The sequence below is a fragment of the Pseudoliparis swirei genome, chromosome 24 (genome assembly GCF_029220125.1).
Source record: "Pseudoliparis swirei isolate HS2019 ecotype Mariana Trench chromosome 24, NWPU_hadal_v1, whole genome shotgun sequence".
Lineage (NCBI taxonomy): Eukaryota > Metazoa > Chordata > Actinopteri > Perciformes > Liparidae > Pseudoliparis > Pseudoliparis swirei.
In genome coordinates, this window is record NC_079411.1 from 368281 (window position 1) to 383272 (window position 14992).

A 14992-nucleotide genomic window follows, 5' to 3' on the forward strand; every position below is an offset into this window, starting at 1 on the left:
GGTTTTTCTAGGTGGGTTGTCTTTAGCAGGGGGCCGGTGAGTCCCCCTAGCCCCAGGCTGAGGGAGATGTCTGGGAAGGGGTCTGCAGGGTCCGGCTCTGTTCTCTGCTGGCTGTAGTCATTGAGGAGACTCCTCTCCGCCCCGGTCAGCCTCTGCCTCCACAGCTCCAGGAGCCTCCTCGCCACCCGGTCGGAATGCAGCCCCAGCACTACTGCTGGACCCGACACACATGTGGTGGGTATGAATGAGAGCGTGAGTGAGGGGGGCGATGGTGATGGTGGTGAGGCTGGACAGGGCAGTGAAAGGCAGGCTGTGGGTGGAGTCGGAAGCGATGAGAAAAAAGGAAAAAAAGACCCAAAAGATGGAGGGGATGTGAGTGAAACTGCCAAGAGCAGTGGGGTAGAGGCTGTGGGTGAGGGGGGAAGTGGGGAGGAGGAAGGAAAACAAGAAAAAGAAGGGGGGGGGAAATAAAAAATAAATAAAAATAATAATAATAATATTGGTGATGGTATTACGAGTGGTGATGGTGGCACAGGCTTAGAGGTGGAGGTAGAGGTGGGGAGTGGGGTGGAAAATGATGAGGAAAGTGAGAAAGAGGAGGAAAATGGAAAAATAGACGAGGACAATGGTGGTGAGAAGCCCATTGAGGGGGTAGGACAGGTGGGTGGAGTCGAAGAGGTGGAGGAGGACGGTGCAGGGGAGGAGGGGGCGGAGCAGGTGGAGATGGACGAGGAGGAAGCAGGGGGGCAGAAAGAGGCCTCAAAAAGGAAGAAGAGCGGCCAGAGCGCCGGAGGCGAGGCCAAGGCCAGCAGGGTGGAAGAGAGGAGGAGGAGTCAGGGGGCGGGGCCGGTGGAGGACAGCAGTGACGAGGAGGGGTCAGAGGACAGCGACTCTCCTCTGTTTTTAACTAATAGTCAGACGCAAAAGCTGTATACAGCCGATGAAATAAATCTTTTTTTACATAAAACAAAAAACAAACAAAAAGTAGAAGTCAGGGATCACTTCCCTGACCTCGTGGCCTTTGTTCAGTCATGCCAGTTTCACATGAGGAAAAAAAAAATCGACAAACAAGAGGTTTTTAGGATTAAGAAGTTTTTACCCAAAGTAAAGGAGTGCATCCAGCAGGGGGAGGTGGAGAGCTCCAATGTGTGTTTTAATTGATTTGTTGGTTTTAAGTTTTATTTGTTTTTTAAACTCTTTTCTTTTAATGAACACATTCAGAGTCAGAGTTTTAAACGTAAATGGAGCGAGGGACAGTAAGAAGAGAACATCAATTTATGAATTTAACAAGATGAAGGCCAACGATGTTCTCTTCTTACAAGAGACGCACAGCGACAGCACCAACGAGGCGGACTGGAGGAGAGAGTGGAAGTCCTCCTGAGCCACAACACCAACCTCAGCGGAGGAGTGGGCTTCCTCTTCTCCAGGGCCTTCAGCCCTCGGTCACTGGAGGTCAAACACATCGTGGAGGGGAGGCTGTTCTTCGTGAAAGCACGGTTCAGCCTTTTTAATCTTGTTTTTATTAATGTGTATGCTCCAACAACCGGGGCAGAGAGGAAGCTGTTTTTATCCAAAGTTAATGATGTTTTAAATGACTGTGCCTGAGTTTTCTTATTCTTGGGGGGGGATTTTAACTGCACAGAGGATGATTTTAAAGACAGAAACCACACAGAGCCACATCCAGCTTCACAGCAGGTTCTGAGGAGGCTGGTCCATTCTCATGGCCTGGTGGACGTGTGAAGAAGGATGCATCCGGACTGCCGACAGTACACATGGTCCCACGTTAGGGAGGGAAGGATCTCCTCAGCCAGGTTAGACCGTATTTATGTTTTTAAGCACCATTTTAATATTTTTAAAATGTGCAGCATTGTTCCGGCTGGTTTTACTGATCACTCTTTGGTTTTATGTCATGTTTTTATTAGGAACTTTTTACCCAGAAGCGCGTATTGGCATTTAAATTCAGTTTTAACTTTCGATAGGAATTTTAGAGAGGTGTTGTTTTATTTTTGGGGCGTTTTTAGGCTGAGGAAGAGTGATTTTAATAATCTTAGGCAGTGGTGGGACCGTGGTAAAATAGAGATTAGGCTCCTTTGTCAGCAGCACACTTTCAACGTCACTAGAGACGTCACCAGATCTATGAAGGACCTGGAGACTGAGATAGTGGACCTAGAAAGTTTAAGCGAGTCCACAGGAGATCGAGGACATATTGAAGTCCTCAAAAGTAAAAAGGCGGCTCTCGCCGACCTGTTCGAAGTAAAAGTGCAAGGCGCTGGTCAGGTCGATTCCAGACCATCGCGAGATGGACCTCCTCTAGCTTCTTCTTCGGCCTGGAGAAGAGGGTGGGCAGGGCGAGTGATCCACTCGCTGCTGACGGACGCAGGGCAGTCGGTTGTGGAGCCAAGCCAGATCCGGAAGCGGCGGTGGGGTTTTACCTCCTTTATGCCACTGAGTATAGGGAGGAGGGAGAGTCGACGGAGGGGCTCTGTGAGGAGCTGCCTCAGGTCTCGAGGAGACTAATGAGGAGCTCGACAGACCCATAACCCCCAAGAGCTGAAAGCTGCCCTGCAGGAATGCAGGAGGCGCGCCCGGAATCGACGGCCTCCCGCTGAATTTTACAAAAATACTGGGATGTCCTCGGAGGACATCCTAGGCGTCTTCAATGAGAGTCTGGCCTCTGGTTCCATGCCGATGTCCTGCGGAGGCAGTGCTGACGCTACTGCCAAAAAAAGGAAACCCGCAGGACATCGGTAACTGGCGCCCTGTGTCTCTGCTGTGTGTGGATTACAAGCTTCTGTCCAGGGTCTTCGCCTCCAGGCTGAGGGGAGCTATGGAGCAGGTCCTCCATCGGGACCAGACCTACTGTGTGCCCGGTAGGTCCATGGTGGACAACGTCCACCTCATTCGGGACGTTTTGGAGGTCTCCAGCTCGTTGGGTATGGATACTGGTCTGATTTCTCTAGATCAGGAAAAGGCTTTTGACCGCGTTGAACACGGCTTCCTCTGGAAAGTTCTGGGGAAGTTTGGGTTCAGCGCTGGCTTCATAGCTAAGATCAAGGTGTTGTACAGTAATGTTGAGAGTGTGCTGAAGATAAGCGGCAGGCTGTGTGCTCCTTTTAGAGTGAGTAGAGGGGTCCGGCAGGGCTGTGCTCTGTCCGGGATGCTCTACTCTCCCTCGACCCCTCCTCATTAAAATGCGCTCTAGCCTGCATGGTTTAGTTTTACCTGGTTTTAATGGAAGAATGATTTTATCGGTATGCCGACGCGTTGTGTTTTATTAAAAGCCAAAAAGATGTAAACCTTTTAAATCAGATAGTACATGATTTTAGCACGGCATCATCAGCGGTGAACTGGAAGAAAGCAGAAGCCCTCGCTGTGGGGAGTGGCGGCCTCCCGGTTCTTCCACAAAAACTCATATGGAAGACGGACGGTTTTAAATATTTAGGAATATACCTGGGGAAACCGAGCATGGTCCAGAAGAACTGGGAGGGCGTCACAGAGAAGATAGAGGGGAAACTTTCCAAATGGAAGTGGCTGCTCCCCCAGATGTCTTTTAAGGGTAGAGTACTGGTTTTAAACAATCTTATTGCATCCCAACTGTGGCACAGGTTGACCGTGTTAGACCCTCCCTCGGGCTTCTTAGCCAACATACAAAAAAAATGGTGGATTTTTTTTGGGAGGGTCTACACTGGGTGCCACAGGGGGTGCTGTTTTTAGCCAGAGAGGAGGGGGACAGGGCCTTGTCCGCCTGGCCAGCCGGACGGCCCCTTTTAGATTACAGTTTGTTCAGAATTTTATAACGAGTCCGGGGATTTTAGTGTGGCGAGACGTGGCCAGCTGCATCCTCAGACGTGCTGACAACCTGGGGCTGGATACTGCTCTGTTTTTAATAGACTCCAGTTTTTTTAAATTAAGTGGGCTGCCTCCTTTTTATCAGGGTGTTTTTAAGTCGTGGGCCCTTTTTAAACACGAAAGGTGTCCACAGTCTGACTCTCTGTTCTGGTTGTTGAGAGAACCATTAATTTATAAAACAAGAATGGACATTAGCAGCAGCGTCACCCTGGACTAGCAGGCGCTGCTGGAACAAAACTCTTTGCCTGCAGCAGTTGGTGGATGCAGTGGGGCCGACGCTGAGCGACCCCCCGGCCCTGGGCTCCCTGCTGGGGATGCATTCCGACCGGGTGGCGAGGAGGCTCCTGGAGCTGTGGAGGCAGAGGCTGACCGGGTTGGAGAGGAGCCTCCTCAACGACTACAGCCAGCAGAGAGCAGAGCCGGACCCTGCAGACCCCTTCCCAGACATCTCCCTCAGCCCGGGGCTAGGGGGACTCACCGGCCCCCTGCTAAAGACAACCCACCTAGAAACATTTACAGTGAGAAAAGCAGACAAAAAGACTTTGTATTTTAACCTCGTGAAGAGCACCAACAGGTCCGGACTGTGCAACAGACCGCCCACTGTGTGGTCAGAGACTTGGGCATGGAGGCCCTGGCCCGCAGTGGGGTCCTATACAAGCCTCCCCTGAAGAAAAGGACCGCTGACCTCCAGTGGCGGATTTTACACGGTGCTGTCGCGTCCAACGCTTTTATTTCGGTAATCAATCCCGCTGTCCTGAGCCAGTGCCCCTTCTGTGACCTCCGGGAGACTATTTACCATGTTTTTAACGAGTGTAAGAGACTTTTGAGTTTCTTCACTCTTTTAACATTGGTTTTTAGTCTTTTTAATGTGGTTTTTACAGAGAAGGTTTTTATCATGGGAGCTGCCTACAAAAAAACGAAAAAAGAAGGAGACCAGGGCAGTGTGGCTCTGTAACATCAGAGCCAGACTCTGGCTGGAGTTCAGGTTTTATAAACACATTGGAGACCTGGATGCTTTTAAACAACGCTGGTGTTTTAACGGTATTGTTTGTTCTGTGGTGGAGGAGGAGCTGGAGTTTGCACCACTTTTTATTAGGTAAAACATGTTTTTTTTTATTTTTTAAATGTTTTGTTGTTGTTGTTTGTTTGCTTTTATTTTAAACAATTTGATTTTTTTAAACACTTTATTTTTAAAGAAATGTTGTAATGGAAAAATGTAAATAAAGTGTTTTTCAAAAATCAAAAAAATCTCTCTCTTCTCTCTCTCTTCTCTCTCCCTCTCTTTTCTCTCTCCTCTCTCTCTTCTCTCCCTCTCCTCTCTCTCTTTTCTCTCTCCTCTCTCTTTTCTCTCTCCTCCCTCTCCTCTCTCTCTTTTCTCTCTCCTCTCTCTTTTCTCTCTCCTCTCTCTCCTCTCTCTCCCTCTCTATATTCTCGAAACATAACTAACGTCAGTAAACAGCTGGACGAGGCTTTGAAATCACGGATTTCGTGAGTTGTTGTTTGTTTATTTGTTTAGGAACCGTCGGACCAGTTGTGACGTCATGTTTTCAGCAGCGTAATGTTGTGGTTGATTTATCACAAACAACGTCAGGGGACAAACACGTCATGACCTGTTGGTCTGGTGCTGCGCGTCAGAGGAGAAGGAGGTGCAGCCGTTTAGTAGCGCGAGGAGCACTGCGGGGAGGAGGAAGTGGAGGAGGAGGGGGGAGGAGGAGGAGGAGGAGGCACGGCAGGGGGAGGAGGAGGTGGGGGCTCGTGAGCGTCGCGGAGCAGGTTGGGGCGAAATTCTCACAAGAACTCAAATAAATGCCCCGTCGGATATTAAAACACATTTGGGGGGACTTGATGACAGAGAGAGTAACTTTTATTCTTAAATACTGATGAATAAAAAAAGTGTCTCCAGCAAAAAGGGCACTTTAATCATAAAGGGCAAAAGGGGAGGAGCTTGAGCACCACTAGGGCTCTACCTGTGCACGTGCCTGCACACAAGTACAGAGAAGTACACAAGTAGAGGAAAGTACACAAGGAGAGGAAAGTACACAAGTAGAGGAAAGTATACAAGTAGAGGAAAGTACACAAGGAGAGGAAAGTACACAAGTAGAGGAAAGTACACAAGGAGAGGAAAGTACACAAGTAGAGGAAAGTACACAAGTAGAGGAAAGTACATAAGTAGAGGAAAGTACACAAGGAGAGGAAAGTACACAAGGAGAGGAAAGTATACAAGGCGAGGAAAGTACACGAGTAGAGGAAAGTACACAAGGAGAGGAAAGTAGGCTACACAAGTAGAGGAAAGTATACAAGTAGAGGAAAGTACACAAGGAGAGGAAAGTATACAAGGAGAGGAAAGTACACGAGTAGAGGAAAGTACACAAGTAGAGGCAAGTACACAAGGAGAGGAAAGTACACAAGTAGAGGCAAGTATACAAGGAGAGGAAAGTACACGAGTAGAGGAAAGTACACAAGGAGAGGAAAGTACACAAGGAGAGGAAAGTACACAAGGAGAGGAAAGTACACGAGTAGAGGAAAGTATACAAGTAGAGGAAAGTACACAAGTAGAGGAAAGTACGCACAAGAACGCTGATTGAGAAACGCCGTCAGTGTTTTGATATTTGGATTTGAAGCTCCGGCTCTCTACCTGCCGTGTGTCACGTGCCACCTGCACGCCGGAGGCCCCGCCCCCTCCGTCCCCCAGAGGTGCGCACCGCCCTCTGCTCTCTGATTTAGGGGAACTACTGCTTCCTGTTCTGTATGTGTGTGTGTGTGTGTGTGTATGTGTGTGTGTGTATGTGAGTGTGTGTATGTATGTGTGTGTGTGTATGCATGCATGTGTGTGTATGCATGCATGTGTGTGTATGCATGCATGTGTATGTGTGTATGTGAGTGTGTGTATGTGTGTGTGTATGTATGCATGTATGTGTGTGTGTAAATGTGTGTGTGTATGTATGCATGTATGTGTGTGTGTGTGTGTGTGCTCTGGGCTGCAGACCAGGACTGGGACCAGAGCCCTGAGGACCTCCATCATGTCGCTGCCTCAGCATCTCCGAGAGGGAAGGTGAGTTTATGTGTTTGTGTGAATTATTTATGGTCGTAAAACATCCAGGACGTTAATAAGTTAATAAGTTAATAAGTTAATAGCCATTATCAGTGACTTCTCTTCCTCTTCCTCTTTACTAAGTTATGAAACTTCAGGCTGACTTTGTGTTTGCAGAAGTTTTGCGTTAAAAAAAAAGATAGTGTTGTTGGTTTGAATGTTTGAATGTTTTACTCATTGATCAAAATACATGAAATAAAATACATGTAATAAAATACTTTCACTGTAAACATGTCTGTAGTTTAATACTGTAAAGAGTTTAAAATCTGATGAATATAAACAATCTGTGACCTTCACCACGGTGTGTGTGACCTTCACCACGGTGTGTGCGACCTTCACCACGGTGTGTGTGACCTTCACCATGGTGTGTGACCTTCACCACGGTGTGTGTGACCTTCACCACGGTGTGTGCGACCTTCACCACGGTGTGTGTGACCTTCACCACGGTGTGTGCGACCTTCACCATGGTGTGTGTGACCTTCACCACGGTGTGTGTGACCTTCACCACGGTGTGTGTGACCTTCACCATGGTGTGTGTGTGACCTTCACCACGGTGTGTGAGACCTTCACCACGGTGTGTGACCTTCACCACGGTGTGTGCGACCTTCACCACGGTGTGACCTTCACCACGGTGTGTGACCTTCACCACGGTGTGTGACCTTCACCACGGGTGGACCTTTTGATGTGTGACCTTCACCACGGTGTGTGTGACCTTCACCACGGTGTGTGTGACCTTCACCACGGTGTGTGTGACCTTCACCACGGTGTGTGACCTTCACCACGGTGTGTGTGACCTTCACCATGGTGTGTGTGACCTTCACCATGGTGTGTGTGACCTTCACCACGGTGTGACCTTCACCACGGTGTGTGTGACCTTCACCACGGTGTGTGTGACCTTCACCACGGTGTGTGACCTTCACCATGGTGTGTGTGACCTTCACCATGGTGTGTGTGACCTTCACCACGGTGTGTGTGACCTTCACCACGGTGTGTGACCTTCACCACGGTGTGTGACCTTCACCATGGTGTGTGTGACCTTCACCATGGTGTGTGTGACCTTCACCATGGTGTGTGTGACCTTCACCACGGTGTGTGTGACCTTCACCACGGTGTGTGTGACCTTCACCACGGTGTGTGTGACCTTCACCACGGTGTGTGTGACCTTCACCACGGTGTGTGCGACCTTCACCACGGTGTGTGCGACCTTCACCATGGTGTGTGTGACCTTCACCACGGTGTGTGCGACCTTCACCATGGTGTGTGTGACCTTCACCACGGTGTCCTCAGTGACTTCGACCAGCTGCCTCACAACGTCCCCGTCAGCGCCAACATCGCCGACATCGAGGAGAACAAAGGCTTCATCGACTACTTCGTAGGTGTGGGAGCTTCAGGTTCTGCAGGAGAACCGAGCGTCACCCTGTGTCCTTGGTCCTCTTGTCCTGTGTCCTGTGTCCTCGTGTCCTTTGTCGTGTTCCTGTGTCCTCTTGTCCCTTTGTCCTCGTGTCCCTGTGTCCCTTTGTCCCCGTGTCCTCGTGTCCCTTTGTCCTCGTGTCCCTTTGTCCTCGTGTCCCTTTGTCCTGGTCCCTTTGTCCTCATGTCCCTTTGTCCTCGTGTCCTGTGTCCTTGTCCCTTTGTCCCTTGTCCTGTGTCCCTTGTCTCGTGTCCTCGTGTCCCTTTGTCCTCGTGTCCCTGTGTCCTTGTGTCCCTTTGTCCTCGTGTTCCTGTGTCCTCTTGTCCCTTTGTCCTCGTGTCCCTGTGTCCTTGTGTCCCTTTGTCCTCGTGTCCCTTTGTCCTCGTGTTCCTGTGTCCTCTTGTCCCTTTGTCCTCGTGTCCCTGTGTCCTTGTGTCCCTTTGTCCTCGTGTCCCTTTGTCCTCGTGTCCCTTTGTCCTCGTGTCCCTGTGTCCTTGTGTCCCTTTGTCCTCGTGTCCCTTTGTCCTCGTGTCCCTTTGTCCTCATGTTCCTGTGTCCTCTTGTCCCTTTGTCCTCGTGTCCCTTTGTCCCTTTGTCCTCGTGTTCCTGTGTCCCTTTGTCCTCGTGTCCCTGTGTCCTTGTGTCCTCATGTCCTCGTGTCCCTTTGTCCTCGTGTCCCTGTGTCCTCATGTCCTGTGTCCTCGTGCCCTCGTGTTCCTGTGTCCTCGTGTCCCTGTGTCCTTGTGCCCTCGTGTTCCTGTGTCCTCGTGTCCTTGTGTCCTGTGTCCTTGTGCCCTCGTGTTCCTGTGTCCTCGTGTCCTGAGTCCTTGTGCCCTGTGTCCTCGTGTCCTCGTGTTCCTGTGTCCTCCTGTCCTTGTGCCCTGTGTCCTCATGTCCTGTGTCCTCATGTCCTGTGTCCTCGTGTCCCTGTGTCATGTCCTGTGTCCTCGTGTCCTGTGCCCTCATGTCCCTGTGTCCTCGTGTTCCTGTGTCCTCGTGTCCCTTTGTCCTTGTGTCCCTTTGTCCTCATGTCCCTTTGTCCTCGTGTTCCTGTGTCCCTTTGTCCTTGTGTCCCTTTGTCCTCATGTCCCTGTGTCCTCGTGTCCCTTTGTCCTCGTGTTCCTGTGTCCCTTTGTCCTTGTGTCCTCGTGTCCCTTTGTCCTCGTGTCCCTTTGTCCTCATGTCCCTTTGTCCTCGTGTTCCTGTGTCCTTTTGTCCTTGTGTCCCTTTGTCCTCGTGTCCCTTTGTCCTCATGTCCTTGTGTCCTTGTGTCCCTTTGTCCTTGTGTCCTCGTGTCCCTTTGTCCTGTGTCCTCGTGTCCCTTTGTCCTCGTGTCCTTGTGTCCCTGTGTCCTCATGTCCTGTGTCCTCGTGTTCCTGTGTCCTCGTGTCCCTTTGTCCTTGTGTCCTGTGTCCTTGTGCCCTCGTGTCCCTTTGTCCTCGTGTCCCTGTGTCCTCATGTCCTGTGTCCTCGTGTTCCTGTGTCCTCGTGTCCCTTTGTCCTTGTGTCCCTGTGTCCTTGTGCCCTCGTGTTCCTGTGTCCTGTGTCCTTGTGCCCTCGTGTTCCTGTGTCCTGAGTCCTTGTGCCCTGTGTCCTCGTGTCCCTGTGTCCTCGTGTTCCTGTGTCCTCGTGTCCCTGTGTTCCTGTGTCCTCCTGTCCTCATATCCTTGTGCCCTGTGTCCCTGTGTCATGTCCTGTGTCCTCATGTCCTTGTGCCCTCGTGTCCTTGTGCCCTTTGTCCTTGTGTCCCTTTGTCCTTGTGTCCTTGTGTCCCTTTGTCCTCGTGTCCCTTTGTCCTCATGTCCTTGTGCCCTCGTGTCCTTGTGTCCCTTTGTCCTCGTGTCCTTGTGCCCTCGTGTTCTCGTGTCCCTGTGTCCTCGTGTTCCTGTGTCCTCATGTCCTGTGTCCTCGTGTTCCTGTGTCATTGTGCCCTCATGTCCTTGTGTCCTCGTGTCCTGTGTCCTCGTGTTCCTGTGTCCTCGTGTCCTGTGTCCTTGTGCCCTCATGTCCTTGTGCCCTCATGTCCTGTCTCCTCGTGTTCCTGTGTCCTCGTGTCTTGTGTCCTTGTGCCCTCATGTCCTGTGTCCTCATGTCCTGTGTCCTCGTGTTCCTGTGTCCTCGTGTCCTCCTCCAGGTGTTCGTGCTGGAGGTGAAGACCAAAGGGGGCAGTAAGTACTTCGTGTACCGGAGGTACCGGGAGTTCTTCACCCAGCACCAGGAGCTGGAGGCCAGGTACTCCAGGTACTCCAGCTCCTCCCCCGAGGACCCGGACACCTGCGTCCTGCCGCCTCTTCCAGGTGAGCGCTGGTCACGTCTGGCAGAGACCTGTCAATCACCTCCTAGCCCCGCCCCTAAAGCGCCCCCTGTCAATCACCTCCTAGCCCCGCCCCTAAAGCGCCCCCTGTCAATCACCTCATAGCCCCGCCCCTAAAGCACCCCCTGTCAATCACCTCCTAGCCCCGCCCCTAAAGCACCCCCTGTCAATCACCTCCTAGCCCCGCCCCTAAAGCACCCCCTGTCAATCACCTCCTAGCCCCGCCCTAAAGCGCCCTGTCAATCACCTCCTAGCCCCACCCTAAAGTGCCCCCTGTCAATCACCTCCTAGCCCCGCCCCTAAAGGCCCCCTGTCAATCACCTCCTAGCCCCGCCCCTAAAGCGCCCCCTGTCAATCACCTCCTAGCCCCGCCCCTAAAGCGCCCCCTGTCAATCACCTCCTAGCCCCGCCCCTAAAGGCCCCCTGTCAATCACCTCCTAGCCCCGCCCCCAAAGCGCCCCCTGTCAATCACCTCCTAGCCCCGCCCCTAAAGCACCCCCTGTCAATCACCTCCTAGCCCCGCCCCTAAAGCACCCCCTGTCAATCACCTCCTAGCTCCGCCCCTAAAGCGCCCCCTGTCAATCACCCTATTAGACACGCCCCTAAAGCACCCCCTGTCAATCACCTCCTAGCTCCGCCCCTAAAGCGCCCCCTGTCAATCACCTTATAGACACGCCCCTAGAGCACCCCCTGTCAATCATCCTGTAGCCCCGCCCCTAAAGCGCCCCCTGTTGATGATTTTTGCTAAATAATAAATCTATCAAGATGAATTCGACCATATTTCTGATAAATGATGCATTCAGAGGCAAAACGGCATCGGAGCTTCTTTGTTTGTTTTTCCCAGAATGGAAAATGAAAAGCTGAGAGACGTCGTCTGAACTATTCGTTTGTTTTTGTGTTTCAGGAAAAATCTTCATGGGCAACAAGAGGGAGATCGCAGAGAGCCGGGTCCCTGAACTCAACACGTACATGAAGGTGAGCCGGGTCCCTGAACTCAACACGTACATGAAGGTGAGCCGGGTCCCTGAACTCAACACGTACATGAAGGTGAGCGGGTCCCTGAACTCAACACGTACATGAAGGTGAGCCGGGTCCCTGAACTCAACACGCATGAAGGTGAGCAGGGTCCTGAACTCAACACGACATGAAGGTGAGCCGGGTCCCTGAACTCAAGGCGTACATGAAGGTGAGCCGGGTCCCTGAACTCAACACGTACATGAAGGTGAGCCGGGTCCCTGAACTCAACACGTACATGAAGGTGAGCCGGGTCCCTGAACTCAACACGTACATGAAGGTGAGCAGGGTCCCTGAACTCAACACGTACATGAAGGTGAGCCGGGTCCCTGAACTCAACACGTACATGAAGGTGAGCAGGGTCCCTGAACTCAACACATCCATGATGGGGAGCGTGGTCCCTGAACTCAACACGTACATGAAGGTGAGCCGGGTCCCTGAACTCAACACGTACATGAAGGTGAGCCGGGTCCCTGAACTCAACACGTACATGAAGGTGAGCCGGGTCCCTGAACTCAACACGTACATGAAGGTGAGCAGGGTCCCTGAACTCAACACGTAAATGCCTACAGGCAGAGGCTGAAGCAGCAACCAATCGCTGTGAAGGAAGTGCAATGCTGGTCGGACCAATCGGAGTCTATGCTACAGGACTGTTTTGAACGTGCTGACTGGGATATGTTCAGGGTCGCGTCGGACAACAACGTCAGTGAGTACGCGTCCTCAGTCACCGGGTTCATCAAGAAATGCATAGATGACGTTGTTCCTACCAAGTCGGTTCGGATTTATCCCAACCAGAAACCGTGGATAAATGGCGATGTTCGCTGCACTCACGCGTAACACCGCATGTGACTCCGGGAATATGGCGGAATACAAAAGAGCCCGCCACGACCTCCGTAAGACCATCGGCTCTGCCAGCGGGAGTTCAGGAACAAGGTGGAGGAAAAGCTCAAGAGCCATGGCGTGAGAGGTGTGGAAGGGGCTACAGACAATCACGGACTTCAGAGGAGAACCAGCGGTGAAGAGAACTCCTCTACCTCCCTCCCAGGCGAGCTAAATACATTCTTTGCTCGGTTCGGCGTGAGCGGCAGCCCGCAAGGCAGCGCTGCCGAGGAGACCAGCCTGCTGATCATCTCAGAGGCTGGCGTGCGCAGAGCCTTCAAGCGGGTGGACATCCGGAAGGCGGCAGGTCCCGACCACATCCCGGGCGCGCCTCAGAGCATGTGCAGACCAGTTGGCAGGAGTCTTCGCAGACATCTTCAACCTCTCCCTGTCCCAGGCTGTTGTTCCTGAGAGCTTCAAGATGTCCACCATTGTGCCTGTCCCCAAACACCCCAAGGTAACCTGCCTGAATGACTGGAGACCCGTAGCCCTCACCTCGATTGTCAGTAAATGCTTGAGAGGTTGGTCAAGGACTTCATTTGTTCCATGTTGCCTGCCACGCTGGACCCATGGCAATTTGCATATCGTCAAAACAGATCCACCGACGACGCAATTGCCATGGCACTTCACACCGCCCTTTCCCACCTGGAGGAGGAACTGTTGTGTGCGAATGCTGGTTGTGGACTACAGCTCAGCGGTCAACACTATTGTTCCCCACAAGCTCGACACCAAGCTCAGAGGTCTAGGCCTGCACTCTACCATGTGCAGCTGGATACTGGACTTCCTGTCGGCCCGCCGGAGTGGTGAGGATGGCGGTACCACCTCAGAGCCGCTGACCCTCAACACGGGAGCCCCTCAGGGATGCGTGTTGAGCCCCTCTCTACTCCCTGGACTGCCACGTCTGCACTGCCATGCACCGCTCCAACGTCATCATCAAGCTTGCTGGCGACACAACAGTGTTGGGGCTGATCACCGGCGACGGCGAGACAGCCTACAGGGAGGAGGTTGGATCACTGGTACAGTGGTGCCAGGAGAACAGCCTCTCCCTTGATGTCAAGAAGACCAAGGAGCTGATCGTGGACTACAGGAAGCGGAGAGGAGAGCACACCCCATCTCCATAGACGGAGTTGCAGTAGAGAGGGTCAGCAGCTTCAAGTTCCTCGGCGTGCACATCTCCGAGGACCTCACATGGACCACGCACACCACTCACGTGGTGAAAAGGGCCCAACAACGCCTGTATTTCCTTAGGCGACTGAGGAAATTCAACATGGCCCCCGCATCCTCAGAACATTCTACACCAGTACCATCGAGGTGTTCTGACAGGTTGCATCACCGTCTGGTACGGGAACTGCACCGCCCTGGGCGTAGGGCACTACAGAGGTGGTGCGGTCGGCACAGTACATCGTTGAGGTGAGCTTCCCACCATCCTGGACATATACACCAAGCGGTGCGTGGCCAGGGCCAAAGGGATGATGAAAGACAATAACCACCCCGCCACAAACTGTTCACCCTTCTACCGTCAGGCAGGCGATACCGCGGTATCAAGTGCCGACAAACAGACTGAGGGACAGCTTCTTCAGTCAGGCCATCAGGCTGCTGAACAAGGACTGAGACCCTCATTAACACTACACACCAGAACATATTCTGTGAATATCTATGGCCATGGTGTATATTTTATTACATTGTTTATATATATATATATTGTATATATATATTGTATGTATATACATATATATATATATATATTGTCTCAAAAAAGTGTATATTTTATTACATTGTTTTATATATATATATTGTCATGATGTATATTCTATTACATTGTTTTATATATATATTGTTAATACTTTCTTCTTTTTTGTGTGTGGATATTGTATAGTTTATTCTCATTCTTATTCTTTTTTTAGTCTGCTACTGCTGTCGGGTGTTTTGCACATAAGAATTTCACAAACCGATTATACTTGTATAAAAGGGGATGTGACAATAAAAAACTTGAAACTTGAAACTTGAAACTTGAAGGTGAGCAGGGTCCCTGAACTCAACACGTACATGAAGGTGAGCAGGGTCCCTGAACTCAACACGTACATGAAGGTGAGCAGGGTCCCTGAACTCAACACGTACATGAAGGTGAGCCGGGTCCCTGAACTCAACACGTACATGAAAGTGAGCCGGGTCCCTGAACTCAACACATACATGAAGGTGAGCAGGGTCCCTGAACTCAACACGTACATGAAGGTGAGCAGGGTCCCTGAACTCAACACGTACATGAAGGTGAGCAGGGTCCCTGAACTCAACACGTACATGAAGGTGAGCCGGGTCCCTGAACTCAACACGTACATGAAGGTGAGCAGGGTCCCTGAACTCAACACGTACATGAAGGTGAGCCGGGTCCCTGAACTCAACACGTACATGAAGGTGAGCAGGGTCCCTGAACTCA

General features: G+C 51.5%; 1 protein-coding gene across 1 annotated transcript in view; it reads left to right on the forward strand.

The window, feature by feature from the left end:
* Positions 1-6718: 6718 nt before the first annotated feature.
* ncf4 (neutrophil cytosolic factor 4) overlaps positions 6719-14992 on the forward strand; it is a 17307-nt gene continuing 9033 nt past the window's right edge. The window contains exons 1-4 of the mRNA XM_056408651.1: positions 6719-6901; positions 8228-8312; positions 10486-10648; positions 11570-11640. Coding sequence (XP_056264626.1) covers positions 6738-6901; positions 8228-8312; positions 10486-10648; positions 11570-11640 — 483 coding nt within the window. The 5' untranslated portion in view covers positions 6719-6737. The remainder of the gene's footprint in view (positions 6902-8227; positions 8313-10485; positions 10649-11569; positions 11641-14992) is intronic.